General features: G+C 35.7%; 1 protein-coding gene across 4 annotated transcripts in view; it reads left to right on the top strand.

The window, feature by feature from the left end:
* Positions 1-4927, top strand: part of TSC22D2 (TSC22 domain family member 2) — a 45995-nt gene extending 41068 nt beyond the window's left edge. For 2 of the 4 annotated variants that reach the window (XR_011464876.1, XR_011464878.1), the window contains 2 exons: positions 2227-2278; positions 3220-3305. Coding sequence is in view for 2 of the 4 variants with exons in the window: in XM_070374761.1 (XP_070230862.1) it covers positions 2227-2278; positions 3220-3480 (313 nt within the window). In the remaining 2 variants the exon portion in view is untranslated. Of the gene's footprint in view, positions 1-2226; positions 2279-3219 lie in introns of all 4 variants that reach the window. The other 2 variants (XM_070374761.1, XM_070374765.1) reach the window with 1 other exon arrangement.
* The last annotated feature ends 9088 nt before the right edge of the window (positions 4928-14015 follow it).

The raw sequence follows: 14015 nt of genomic DNA, 5'->3' as shown, positions 1-14015 counted from the left end.
CCTTGCTCCTTGCTTAGTCACCTCCGACTCTGCAACCCTGTGGACAGTAGCCCACCAGGCTCCTCTGTCCATGGGATTTCCCAGGCAAGAATCCTGAAGATACCATCCTTATTTTAGATTTTAAAAAAAAAAAAAATCTGAGATCTAGGAAGGTTAAATAATTTCCTAGAATTCACAGTGAGTATATAAAGGGGCCAGAATTTCATGGTTATGCACTGTAAAAAGTTTGTGATTATTTTAGTGAAACCACAAAAGGGATGGAATATTGGTTCACCTTAGGAAACTAGAAGGCATTCCAGAAGAGATGGCAGTGAGCATCTTAAGAAACAAGTAGAAAGAAAGCCAGGTGAATTGGAACTATGTGAAGATATATACATCAGGACTGGAGGTTATTTTATCAACAAAGAGTAGGATGCTAATTACTATTCCTTAGCTGAGGAAATGGCTTGAAAACTGATTAGGTTTTATTTTAATTATCAGAAAAGAAATCTTTTAAGAGTTTGAGATTTATTTAGATTTTTTGTTTGCTCATTAGTATGTAAAACTGGTATTAAAGTTAGCATTTACAATATTCTATTTTAAACTGACATATTAAAAGAATTGATTGTATTTAAGTCATGAAATGATTTCAGTTATCCCTTGATACAGAATAAAAAAGTATAATCTAGGATTCTCAGGCAAATTCTAATCTAAATGCCTATTACCATCTTTTTTGCCAAATTATGGCCAGTATTGGTGACTTTATCCATATGGTGTCTGAACTAAACTTTACACTGAAGTTTATATAGTTCTATAGTTTATAGTTACATGAAGCCATACTTAGTCTCTACAAGCTTTTAAAGCCTAACATATATAAGTATTAATGATCTATACATCCTTTCCAGTTATTAGGTATACAGAAGCTCCTTTTCATCTTAGCAATACCAGGAAGTGAAGTAGTATGCTGTAATTAATATTGTAAATGCTCAGATAAACAAGCTTAGTGTTTTCCATGCATTGACTCAGAGTTTAGAGGATTAAAAAGTTCAAAGATCACTGAGGCATAGATACCAACCCCTTCATTTTACAGATGAGGAAACTGAGGCCAGAGGAAGCTAAATAGATGATTTACTGATGGTAGGTAGTGAGTAACAAAACCAGGATTGTAACCATATCTACTTAGATTACAATATAAAATGCACCACTATATCAGATAGGATATTTCTGAGCCTCATAACATTAAGGGTCCCCATCATCTAAAGTAAAATAGTCTTCAGATATATTAGCACCTAAATTTATCACTAAATACTAAATGAAGAATGTGTAGTAAAGTTTTACATAAAAATAATTTAAAGACATTTTTCTGTTTTGATACAGTAGATTAATATATCGGATTTATATTTGCAAGAAAAATCTAATAACTGTTCTTTAAAATTTACAAAAACACCAAGAAAAGGATATAGGTCCTTGCTATATACATAGGACAATATAAACTGCCAAAGAGGATAATTATTCAGCCTTCTGTGTCATTATCATATACATGCTACAATGATGCTTGAACTTGAGATGTACTTACCAGCTAGACTGTTCCCAATTGTTTCTAGGAAAAAACTGGGCTAAACCACATACCTTACTTGGTGATTTTTGCCAGGTACAAGATTTTTGCAAGCTACAAAGCATGTGGGTCTGCCAGATGGTTGAGTTCCTGGTTAACCAACCCTCCAAGTACTGTTTGCCCAAAAGCCCTCTGAATCATTTTTACAAGCCAGTTTTTAAAATGTAAAAACGAGATATTAAAAACATAAAAATCTATAGAAGAGGAGTAATCATCTGAATTTACTGCAATAAGTAACCACTGAAATTTTTGCATGAAAGTTAATTAGAATATATAGTTAGTAAATGAAGAGATGGGGAGCAGATACTGCTCATTTGAAATATATCTTAAGGTCACTGAATTGAGAACTCCTGAATAGAACTGGGAGTTAATTTTTAAAGTAGCATATATATTTCATAGGCAAGTTGGAAATAGTGAAACAACAAAGGATTTTTAGAAGTCACCTATTTGCTGAGATCCTCATTTTCAAAGTGAGAGCTCTGAGTATGAAATTCTGAAAATAGACTAATAGTCTATTTTAAATTACTATTTTGGTTTTAAGTAAAACAAAAATGTTTTTATTTACTTTAAGAGTTGGAAGGGAGCTTACATTTTTTTAGAATAATTTAATGAAATATTCTAATTTTTTCCAGTGCATCTGGGGGAGGTGGTGTAGCCATTGACAACAAAATAGAACAAGCAATGGTAAGTAAAAATTTATAGTCTTCTCATTTCATACATTCTTGGGTTTTATCAGTCCTAAAAAACAAGTATCTAATTTCTTTAAACCAAGATGACCAAAGTATATTTTTCAATAATAAGATTTAGTTGAAAATGCTAAAACATTGAGAATTTTTCGTCTAGAAATACCACTGGAGTAAATACTTTTCCTACTTGAACATCTTACATTTCATGTTATGCTATTGATAAGGACCATTTTGGGGGATATATATAATCAACATGCATTTGATCCCCTGAATATCTCAGCATCAAGAATAACTTAGAGACCTGGACTTCTCTGGTGCTCCAGTAGACAGAGAGTGTATTACTCAGCTTTTATAAATAGACTTGTTTCTATTGACTCTGATATTGATTTCTGCTGTTTTACTTTTTCTTAAAGATTTATACTCAACATTATTAAAAATATTTTGATTCAAGTTATTAAAACCATAAATAGGTTATAAATAAAGGCCATTAGTCTGCTTTTTTTTTAATCCTAAGATTTTGAAGTTGGAAATTGCAGGTCACTTTATTTCTTAAAGCTTTACTGTAACTAGTTTAATAGCAATTTAGTTTCCTTTGTTCTCTTCATCTGACATCTAAGTATATGATTTTAAGCTTTTTTTTAATTCTAAGCTTTATTAATAGACAATTTAAGGAGCTGATTTTTTTTTTAAATCACTCCAGACTTTGAAAAGAAAATTCTGGACTTGCTGCCCCAGTTGGGAACTAGATTTTTTCCACCCCATCTTCCTCAGGGTTGGTCAGGAAACAGTAGAAACATAAAAAGCAAGAGCAGGAAAATTAGCATAAAATCGTCTTGTGTTTATAAGGCACAACACAATCGTCTTGTGTTATAAGGAGAACCAGATAGCAACTCCTTCCTCTTTCACTCTTTTTGATATTCCTAATTTTGTTTTTCACAGGATCTGGTGAAAAGCCATTTGATGTATGCAGTAAGAGAAGAAGTGGAAGTTCTAAAGGAACAAATAAAAGAATTAGTTGAAAGAAACTCTTTACTTGAACGAGAAAATGCACTGTTAAAATCTCTTTCAAACAATGATCAATTATCCCAACTCCCAGCCCAACAGGCCAATCCTGGTAGCACTTCTCAACAGCAAGCAGTGATAGCACAGCCTCCGCAGCCAACGCAACCTCCACAGCAGCCGAATGTCTCCTCAGCATAAAGCTTTCTTGCCTCATTAAGAAAAACTGAAAGCAATCTATCCTTGTGTGCCACTGGTGTTCTTTCCACTTTATACGAAAGCAAGTAGCCATGCTTCAGTTGTGTGTTTGGCCCTTTCAGTATTAGACAATCATTCTACAAGAGCTTTTCCTCTCTTTGAGATGTCATGCAGCGCTGTTGGTGTCCAGTTTCTGTCCTCAGTACACAAGGAGAGTGATAGATGAGGTGTATTAAAGTGAGCAGAGTTTGCATTTTACCTGGTGCGCACGAGTGGGGTCTTTTCAGAGCTTTGGTGGCTCTCCCGTGTTTCCTATTACCCATGGATTTTCCCTGAGCCTTCCTATCACATTATAAATAACAGTTCATCTAAAGAGCCACTTTTCTTTCAATATCAGTAACATTTGCCTACATAAGTTTTCATTTATTTGTGTTTTATTTATTACAGGGCTGCTATTTTCATAATGTACATGAACAATGTCACAGAACTTTTTTAATTTTTTGAAATAATTATAAGTATCAGTAAAGGAATTGAAAGACAGGATTGCATTTAATAGATAAAATGTTTAGGCAATAATTGAACAAAAGAATCCTGGCATATTTCTAACACTAATGGCAATTTACCTTCGGTATTTATTTTCAGTAGTAAAGACCCAGCTTGAATGTAAATTTTGTATAGTGTAAGTATGAAGAACATAGTGCAACTGTACAGGTAGTCACCAGTTATTGTGATATAATAAATAATTGGGCTATTTTGATGAAGAAAACTTTGTTCATTTGTTTCTACTTTCTAATAGAGAAATTGCCACGATTCCTCTGCTTTTTGACATTTCGTATGACTTTTTTCGGGTGGGAATAAAAAGCTGTGAAATTGTTCAACCTACTTTGTAACCAAAGAAGCAAAGCTGTGTAATGGAGTTTTTTTTTTTTTTTTATAATGCACATTCTTTATGTATTTTTATTTAGTGTTTTCTCGGTCACAATTTTCTTTGCTGTCTAGCATGATCTGCATGACCTATAATCTTTGAACCACTTTCGTACCTCATGTTTTTATCCAGCACTCTTATTGTAATATGTACTAGTCTGTGAACAATGTCAAATAAAAAAGAACGAACAGGTAGTGTGGTGGAGCTGAGCTAGTGTATTATACACTAGTTGTAAAAATAAAAATGAAGTGAGCCATCTTTTGTTCATTTAAAACGGTGTTTTGAATTTCGTATGCAGAAAACGTTTTGTTACATTGCAGATTTTAATGTATTTAATAAATGCAACATGCAGATTAAGTGCAGTGTATACTGAGTATTTAAATTAAAATGTACATTTCATAAATACAGTTTCAAGAGAAAGCATCATTTTGTGTATACTAACACATTAAGTGTATGTCAGAAATTGATGTATAAATATATATTTTAACACATTTTCTGAAATTAAACTGCAGTTTTGTTGAAATATTTGGCTGTATATGTGTTCAAAATTTAATTTGATTAGATTTGTATTTTCACAGTTCCAAATATTCCTTCAATGAAAACCTGTTACTAATGACTTAAGGATGGTTCTTAAATCTTCAAGGTAAAATAACTTAAAGAATGCAAGAACAGTGAGCAATATTTGTACTCGATACTCATATTATGTCAATGACATTTAAGTAGGAAATCCTTGTCTACCAAAACTTTTACTTGAATTCAGAAAGGTGCCTGTAGAAATTAAGATGCTCTATATCTATAGCCAACTAGCTAATCAGGAGTTATTGAGAATCAATAATTAGCTCTCTGCATTAAAAGAAGATAAATGTTCTTTATTTAAAATAAAAACTTAAACCACAAACTCAATGCATAAAATCAGAGTGTACATGGAACTTCCAATTATTTTATATTCTAGTTATGCTGCAGGATAAATTCACTAAAAACAGAATTTTAATGTTAATAGAAATAACTAAAGGAACTTAAGTCCTTAGACTTGAAGCAACCCGAAGATATGTGGAGTAAGATTGCTAAGTAGAGCTGTATCAGATGAGCTAGAAAGTGAAACTTCCTTGTTGGAATGTTTACCAAAAGGCTCTCCGGGTGTGCCCCTGAAGTGCGAACAGTATATTTAATATAGGTGGAGAAAAACTAGCATTAGAAAAAGTTGGGATTTTTCTGAAAATATCAATTTTGGTGTTGGGAGTCGAAAAACACTATAATTCCTAAGTAATAGTCACAAAGGAAATGATTCATATGTTTAAAATGGTAATTAAAAGCAATTATTACTATTACAGTTTTTAAAAATCACAGTAGAATACATGTATAGTTCACAGAAGAAATAACTGGCAGTTTCTAAGTGTTCAACCTCTAGTAATCTAAGAAATACAAATTAACATTTAACAAAATGATTTGTCTTTAAATAGCAGGACCTAATGTAGAAAGGCAAGCTTTCTGTGAATGTCTAAAAAGTAAGTTGGCAAAAATGAGCCTTAAATATTAACAAACTTTTCAGTTCAATGACATGAGAAGATAACTAATGGTGCCATGTTCAAAAATGCAAAACTATAGTCGTGCCTGTCGTTCGCTTCCCAACTCCCTGCCTTCCCTTTGGACCTGTGAAGGAAGCCTGTACCATCCATACCTACTCTCATGAGTCCCTCACTGCAAAGTCAGGGACAACTTAGGGTGGAAAAGCTTGTCTGCATCAGATAGACTGTATTTTAAGGTAACATCAACCATTCCTCCAATTGATTAAATCTTTAAATTTCAGTGTTACCTCTGGTATTTAGGGTCTCCAGTTACACATAGCTGGAATATTAATTTAAGATGCCAGTTTAGGAGCACATTCTTTGTATGAATGCCATCTGTAATTTTCTCAGTGAAATGCTCATAGGCCAGGGTACCACAGAAGTTTTCTGTTTATTTACTTTAGCCAACTACAAAATCAGGACATTTTGTTTCTGATATGGCAATGTGTACAAACTTTATTGCCCCCCCTAAAAAATTAGGTAGCTACAATGGGATTTTATAGCTTACTATACCACCCCCCAAAAAAGGGGTTGTGAAATATAAAATACATGGTTATTTTAACTCCTAATTTTTTGTCCAAAAATAGCTGGATATTGCCAATTCTATTTCCAGTGTTCTGAACTAAGCATAACAAGTATAAAGACAGGAATGCTTTATCATCAAGCCCTCAATGATGGATAATTAAAACTCATTATTCTGTCATGGGTCAGAGATGAGGGTATTTCTCCAAGTTCCAAACACTAGTCACTAATGGACCTTTAAAAAAAAAAATGGAAGGGGATAAAGGGGTGCAGTGTTAAGATTATGCTTAAGATTATAGCAACCAAAATATCTGTTCATGAGAATTCTTTGTAGAACCAGAATTAAAATATCACTGGGTTTTAAGATGAAGTCTTTTTTTTTTTTAAAGGAAGTTAAAGCTCAATGGCAGGCACTTTAAGATGTGACTCAATTCTCTTTAATAATTGAATTCAATTGAAAAGGACAAAGCCCACCCCTCAACATTCAGAGTTTAAGGATATAGATACACCAAGAGATAAAATGACAATAATAAAGATCTGTTATGCACCATTAAGGATGGCTTTGTTAGGGAAGATTTCCTCTTAGAGATGACACCTGAGTCTTGAAGTTCACAAAAGTAAAACTGCTCAAAGCAGAGTATAAGCAAGGCTTGGGTAGCTACAGAACTGTTGTTTTCTAGGACGCAGGCAGTCAATGACTGCCTCACTCACCTGGGTAGTCTGGCATTGATTAGGAAAGCAGGAATGATTTAGTAAATTTAAGCAATGCGATTGTAATTAGAATTTCATTTCAGGAAAATTAATCATTCCAGCAGTACATAAGAGGTCATTGAGGGGTAAAACTAGAAGCTGACAGATAATTTAGGAAGGACAATAGTATTACGTAAAAGAAATGATGGATAGGCAAAATTACATAGGCAATCTTCTGACATTCGTGAAGGAAGTTGGTCGGGAGTCTTTGTATCATCTTTGCCTCCATGATGAACATTCCATTCCCATCATCAGGTGCCTCTTGCTCCAAGGAAAGATCAGAGAGAACTCTTAAGTCTTAGAAAGTTTGAGTAAGACTTTTGCTTCCCTGTATCTCTATGAAATGAAAGTCTTTGTTTCCTGTTTAAGGAATTTCAAGAATTTAAGTAAAGGGTAGGGGGGACTAGACGAGCCTTGGCTGTCTTTAATGCCTTTGTGTAAATCCAGTCCTAAAGGTAAGCCAAATTTAGCCCTTTTATAGTGACTAGGAATTAGAGTGGCCCAGAAGGATGAATTCAAGGTCTGCCCCTCAGAGCTCTGTCTTCCTCCCCAGAAAGGATAATATGGGTTCTACCTCCATTGCAGACATTTGACAACCCAAATCAGAATGGGTTCTGCTAGGCTGTAGCCTTTGATTCTTTGACACAGTTCAGTTCAGGTTTCTTTCTGCCCTATGAGCCCCTGCCTAAGCAAAACTGGACATTTTCTTCCACCCTCCTGGCTGGTAATCCGTGTTTATATATTCTAGCAATACTAATAGTTTATTATTTAGAGATGTATATTTGCATCCTATTTTTTACCTTTTTGACTTTCCAGAATGCATTCCAGTTTCATTTATTTCTCTAGCAGGTCTCAGAATTTTTATGGTAAGATCAGCTGTTTATAAGCATGTATTCCTTTCATCAGTAGAGAGATTCTTATAAAAGTGCTTCTTAATGATTTCCTTAGTCTGCAATTGGACTGACGTGTTCACAAATAAAAATGCTAAGCGGGGCACTATACAAAGAAAGTTAAAGGTCTTAGATGTCCTTTTTGTTTTTAACAGAATCATCAAAAATAAAAGTAAGACAGCCTTTCAGGATTGATAATGGTAAAGTAAGAAGCTGCTGTTTTGCACTGGCACACTCTACTTGGCTCATAGAACTTGTTCAGCATTCTTGGATCATGTGAGTTAGATTTATTTTTCCTTCTCCTCATCAGGGAAACTGATACATTAAATAGTTTCGGGAATTTTCCCAAGGTCTAATGTCTTACGTTGAGCTATTAAACAAAGCACTGAAGTTTATGAACTAAGGTATTACCCATGAGAGCCAAAGTTACTCCTCTGAAAGAAGGAAAAGGTGCTTTGATCATAAAAATAACTGAATTTTAAAATATAGCAAATGTAACACTTTTGCTTTCCCATAAAAAGTTGAATTTACCTTTTTAATTCATTCTTTGCATGCCTGATATATTTCTGTATAACAACCATAAAGTATGCTTGCCCACTTTAATTCAGAATGTTTTCCAGATCTCAGTTCTTGCTGTCATTTAGCAGGCAAGCAGTATATCTATAGATAGGTCATACCTGAGGCAGTCCATGAACAGCAAGGGAACATTTTTCTCACACTTGGGTGTGAACTGTCACACTAGAACTGAATTCTAGTGTTCCTACTTTAAGAAAACAATAAAAATTCACAAAATATATATAATTTAATCAGGTGGCAGATGGACAGAAAAAAATATGCATAACTTTGTTATGCCCCTAAATTTTTTTTTAGAAACTTGAGTTTTGTTTTTTTATTTTATAGGAACACTCTTGAAATGCAATTCAATTCTAGTTCAGTCAGGCACTGCCTACAACCTGAATGGAACGTTTGGGAGTAGAAAAATGAGGCATGATTTAAACACTTCAGGAGTTCATGGTTCAATGTAAAAAGCTAGAGCATCACATTGTTTTTCAAAGTATGTCTCATGATTTGTGGACCTCATTTCATTTGTGGAATGAAACATTCTTATAAATGAACAGTAATACTGCCATGCCATGTGAAACCCTTTGACATTACCAGCAAACAACTTGAAATCACCAAAAAGCTTTAACATCAAATACTTATAGAAAAAGGGGGCCTGGCGAAAAGACCTTGCATTTCTATATTTAGCCTGCAAGGTATCCCCTAAGAAAGGAACTAGTCTGAAAGAGAAGTTTACACATTTCTTAATACTCTAGTTTGTAGATAACAGAATTGATTTAAATAAAAATAATTCTTGTATCATGAATTATATCATCTATTGTCATTATCTTAGCTGGCAAAATCAGCTACCATTCAGTGAACCAAGTTAATAATAACTCAGGTACCTAATACCAAAATTAAATCTGATAAAGCTGAGAATCCAGAAGGAAACACATTGAGTAAATGATGAAAGTGACATTTCAAATTAATAAGGGAAGAATGGATTATTCAGCAAATAGTACTAAGACAGCATAACCTTTTGGTAAAAAATAATTTTAGATCTCTAACTCACAAAAATTAATTCCAGCAGGACTCACGCTTTTTGGTCACATACACATATTTAGAAATATCCCTGTGAAAATGTATGTAAGCAAGAAGTTTTGCAAGTAGGTTGTGAAGAGATGCCCAACTTTAGACAAATAAGGGGAATGCACATTAAAACATGAGAGACTATCTCAGATCCAGTTGGCAAAATATTGAAAATATAAATCAAGAGTGTGAGGAAACAGAATTCCTACCTTACCACGGAGCATATAAATTAGCACAGCCACTTCTAAAGACAACCGAATGGTATCCATTACAATTTTAAATTCACATGCCCCATGACCCAATATTTCTAATTTTTAATGAAACACATTTTACATACGTTTATTCATAATGTAGCTTCTACGGTGATGTCTGTTGTTCCTGTGGTTGTAACTATAAAACTGGAAAAACCAAAATATGCATCTAGGGAATGGAGCATGGTACGTGTTACACATGGTACATGTTATAGGTCACTAGGCGTCAGTGAAAAAGAATCAAGAGTCCTACATGCACTGACATGGAAAGATCTCTTAAGATACAATGTTAAGTTTTTTAAAAGTTTAGGGGAAAATAGAAGGATAATACATGAAATACACATGGTACCACTGATGTTAAAACACATACCACACCCATTCACACAAATACTGTATAGTGTACATCTGAAGTACCTAATTGTGTATTATAAAAATGTATAGAGAAGGTCTGGAAGGGTACTAACCAAACTGTTCACAGTAGTTTGGTGGAGTGCATTAGCTTTACCTGTAATGTTTGATGTTTTTGAGTATGCATTCATGTATTGTTTGTGTAATGGACCAATTAATAAATTAGAAATAAAATAAAATAGAAGATGTTTTCTTCTTGTCTGTTGCTAAAGTCTCTCCTGGTGCTTTGGATCTTATCCTTAGCCTTGCTCCCCACAATTGCTTTCCCCTCAGTTCTCTCCCATTTCTTTTCCTTGGCTCTCTGCTCTGGCTTCATGGCATCAATATTTACACAGGCTCAAACTGATAAACAAACGGTAAGTAACTCCTCTTCCCCAACTAGGAATGTGCCTCCTCCACTTGCCTTTCCTTGTGCCTTTCTACTTCTTTCTCTCCCATTGACTGCATGTCACACACAATCTGATTGAGTCCCCACTGTGACCCCAAACCATTTTTGTCACGATCACCAGTGGTCACTTTGCTACTAATTCCTTTCAGTGCATTTCATTCTTACCTTATTGAACTGTTTTACCTAATTTCAGCTTTTTATCATTTGTTTAGCCTAGTAGATAGTTTTCTATCTCTTCATTTTCCTCCTCTTCATTTTTTAGGGATTGCTCTTGTAATATGTGTGTGTGTGTGTGTGTGTATACAAAGTTGAATTTTTTTAACCCAATCTATCTTTTGGGTATGGTGGAAGGCAGCCCACTTGGCTTACAGGATCTTAGTTCCCGACCAGGGATTGAATCTGGGCTCTCTGCAGTGGAAATGAGGAGTCCTAACCACTGAAGCCCCAGGGAATTCCCCAATCTATATTTTAATAGATTAGTTAACTGTCTCCATCTATTATCATCACTGGCACTTTTAGGTATGTTTCTACCATCTTGTTTTGTGTTTTCTGCTTGAAATGTTTTTTAGATTCCCGCCCGCCCTTTTTCCCTTTTCTTGCCTTTTGTTTTCTTATTCATTTTTATCTCTTCTAAGGGTTGGGAAGTTATACATTCCATGTCCATTCTTCCAGGGGTTTATCTTACAGGTTTTATCATTTTGTTTTGGAAATTTTCAATTATGTACAAAAATAAACAGCATAATGCATTTCTATGTACCTATCATTCAGTTTAAACCATTATCTAATCTATTATTTACACTTGTGCCCCATTTCCCCCATGGACCTCTGAATTATACTGAAAGAAATTCAAGATACCATAACACTTAATGTATTTTTAAAATAAAACATCTTTAAAATATAAGGTTTCTTTTAAAAAATAACTGTACTATTATTCCACTACAAAAGTAACAATAATTCCTACCTTAATATCATTAAAAAATAGTCAATGTCTATGTTCCCCTGCTTATTTTAAATTTTTTTCATAGTGCATTTGTTTGAATTTGAATCAAACTAATGTCTATATGTTGCAATTGGTTGGCATGCTTCTTAAGTCTCTTTTAATCTACAGATTCCTCACTGCCCTCTTTTCCTCTTGAAATTAAAAATCAGAGTTGTTTGTCCAACAACTTTCCCAAGTTTTCCTGATTACATTCTTGTACAGTCACTGATCCCTGCATTTCCTGTAAATTAGTTAGATCTAGGAGCTTAATCAGATTTGGGTTCATATCTTGTCAAGATTAATTCATAAGTAGTAGTGTATACTTCCATCACATAAGGTCTGGGTATCCCTATTTTGTGATTTTGGCAACACTGATAAGCATTACCTAGACCCATTAACCTATTAACTCTCTCGTTCCTTCTCACTCATTAGCAAAACACTTTCTCTAGAGAGAAAATTACCCTTTTTAATAATTCAGTGACCTTGAAAAAGTGAAAGTGAAGTCTCTCAGTCGTGTCCAATTATTTGCAACCCCATGGAGTGTAGCCTACCAGGTTCCTCCATCCATGGGATTTTCCAGGCAAGAATACTGGAGTGGGTTGCCATTTCATTTCCTTCTCCAGGAGATCTTCCCAACCCAGGGACTGAACCCAGGTCTCCCGCATTGTAGGCAGACATTTTACCGTCTGAGCCACCAGGGAAGTCATGGTGACCTTGAGGTACAGTTCATATAAGGAGGTCAGGGACTTAATGCTTTAATTTCTCAGTTTTCAAAATAATGAGTATCTGGAAAGGAATAAAAAGTAAATGAGTGATTGAGGAAGACTTCCTTGATATTTTATTCTGAGAAAAAGAGAGAATAAAGTGAGTTGATCTGGGATGGTCTGTTTCAGGGGCTGGTAGGGAGACACCAGGAAATAACTACTCCCAAAAAGCTGAGGTTGAGAAATGGCAACCTGAAAACTTCTCTTTACTGCTGAGTCTGGGAGTAACTTGTGAGTCAAGAGTACCTTGAGGGAATAGAGACAGGAAGCCCGTATCTGGGCAGCTTGGGGGCTGGGTCAGAGCAGCGTACACCACCGGAGAAAGCAGGTCAGGGTGCCCTGAGGACCCAGGGAGTGAAGAAGAGTTACACAAACGGAGTCCTGGAATATTGTGTGCTTAGTCTATGCCAAGTGGAGACTGGAAATACTCTCCTTACAAGCTGACAACAAGCCAGGAAGTTTCCTAAGAAACACAGCATGGATGGGTAACATTTAGCTTATGCCGCATTTCTTCTAGCAAGGCAATAAAATCAACGACACTGGTGCCCATGTGTTCTGTTCATTGCCTTTGTTAACCATGTCTTGACTCTTTACAAGGATCAATTTATTATTCTTATGGTCTTGCCCTGGACACAAGAAGAGACTTCAGTATTGAGACATGAGCTTAAGTACCTCCTAGTAACCACTCCTCTCATCCTCCTGTCTCTCGCTACCCTCTCGCCCTTTCCTCTCCCCTCTCCCCACCCCACTCTGCCCCTGTTGACTGTCCTTGGTAAACAAACGCTCTTCGGGAAAGATTGAGAAGGAACCTCTTCCCAGAAATACCAGCATCTTTTTAAAGGGGACTCTTGAAGGCTACCCCATCCCGCTCTCCAGAGAGAATGAGCAAGTAAAAATGGCACCAGCTGCAGAAACATGGCCAACCCCTGGCTTCCAGTGACCTTGAGTTCCAAACCTGTGAGTTTTGGCTTTTTTCCTGCCTTCAGCTTTCTGAACCCATCCAGCTCAGCATTAGGTAATCGCTGTGATGATGGCTGACTCATCTGGGAATGCAGTTTTCCTGGAGGTTTGCTTTGCTCAGATAATCACACCTTGGGGGGCGGGGAACAACAAAAACTGGTTAACAAAGGCTTCTACCCCTGGATATTCAAGAATGTTGCTGGCACAGGGTGGGGAATCTCAGGGGGAGAAAGAGAAAAGACATCCGTGTTCTGGAACCAACTTGTGGGATATAAAGTTGCTATTTAGTCGATAAGTGATGTCCAACTCTTTTGCAACCCCATGGACTGTATAGCCCGCCAAGCTCCTCTGCCCAGGGAGAATACTGGAGTGGATTGTTATTTCCTTCTCCAGGGGATCCTCCCAACCCGGGGATGGAACCAGAGTCTTCTACATTGGCGGGCAGATTATTTTTTACCACAGAGTCACCTGGGAAGCCCCGGACATAAGGTGAAGAATCCAAAAACC

The sequence above is a fragment of the Bos mutus genome, chromosome 1, assembly GCF_027580195.1.
Source record: "Bos mutus isolate GX-2022 chromosome 1, NWIPB_WYAK_1.1, whole genome shotgun sequence".
Taxonomy (NCBI): domain Eukaryota; kingdom Metazoa; phylum Chordata; class Mammalia; order Artiodactyla; family Bovidae; genus Bos; species Bos mutus.
This window is presented reverse-complemented; position numbering and strand designations above follow the sequence as displayed.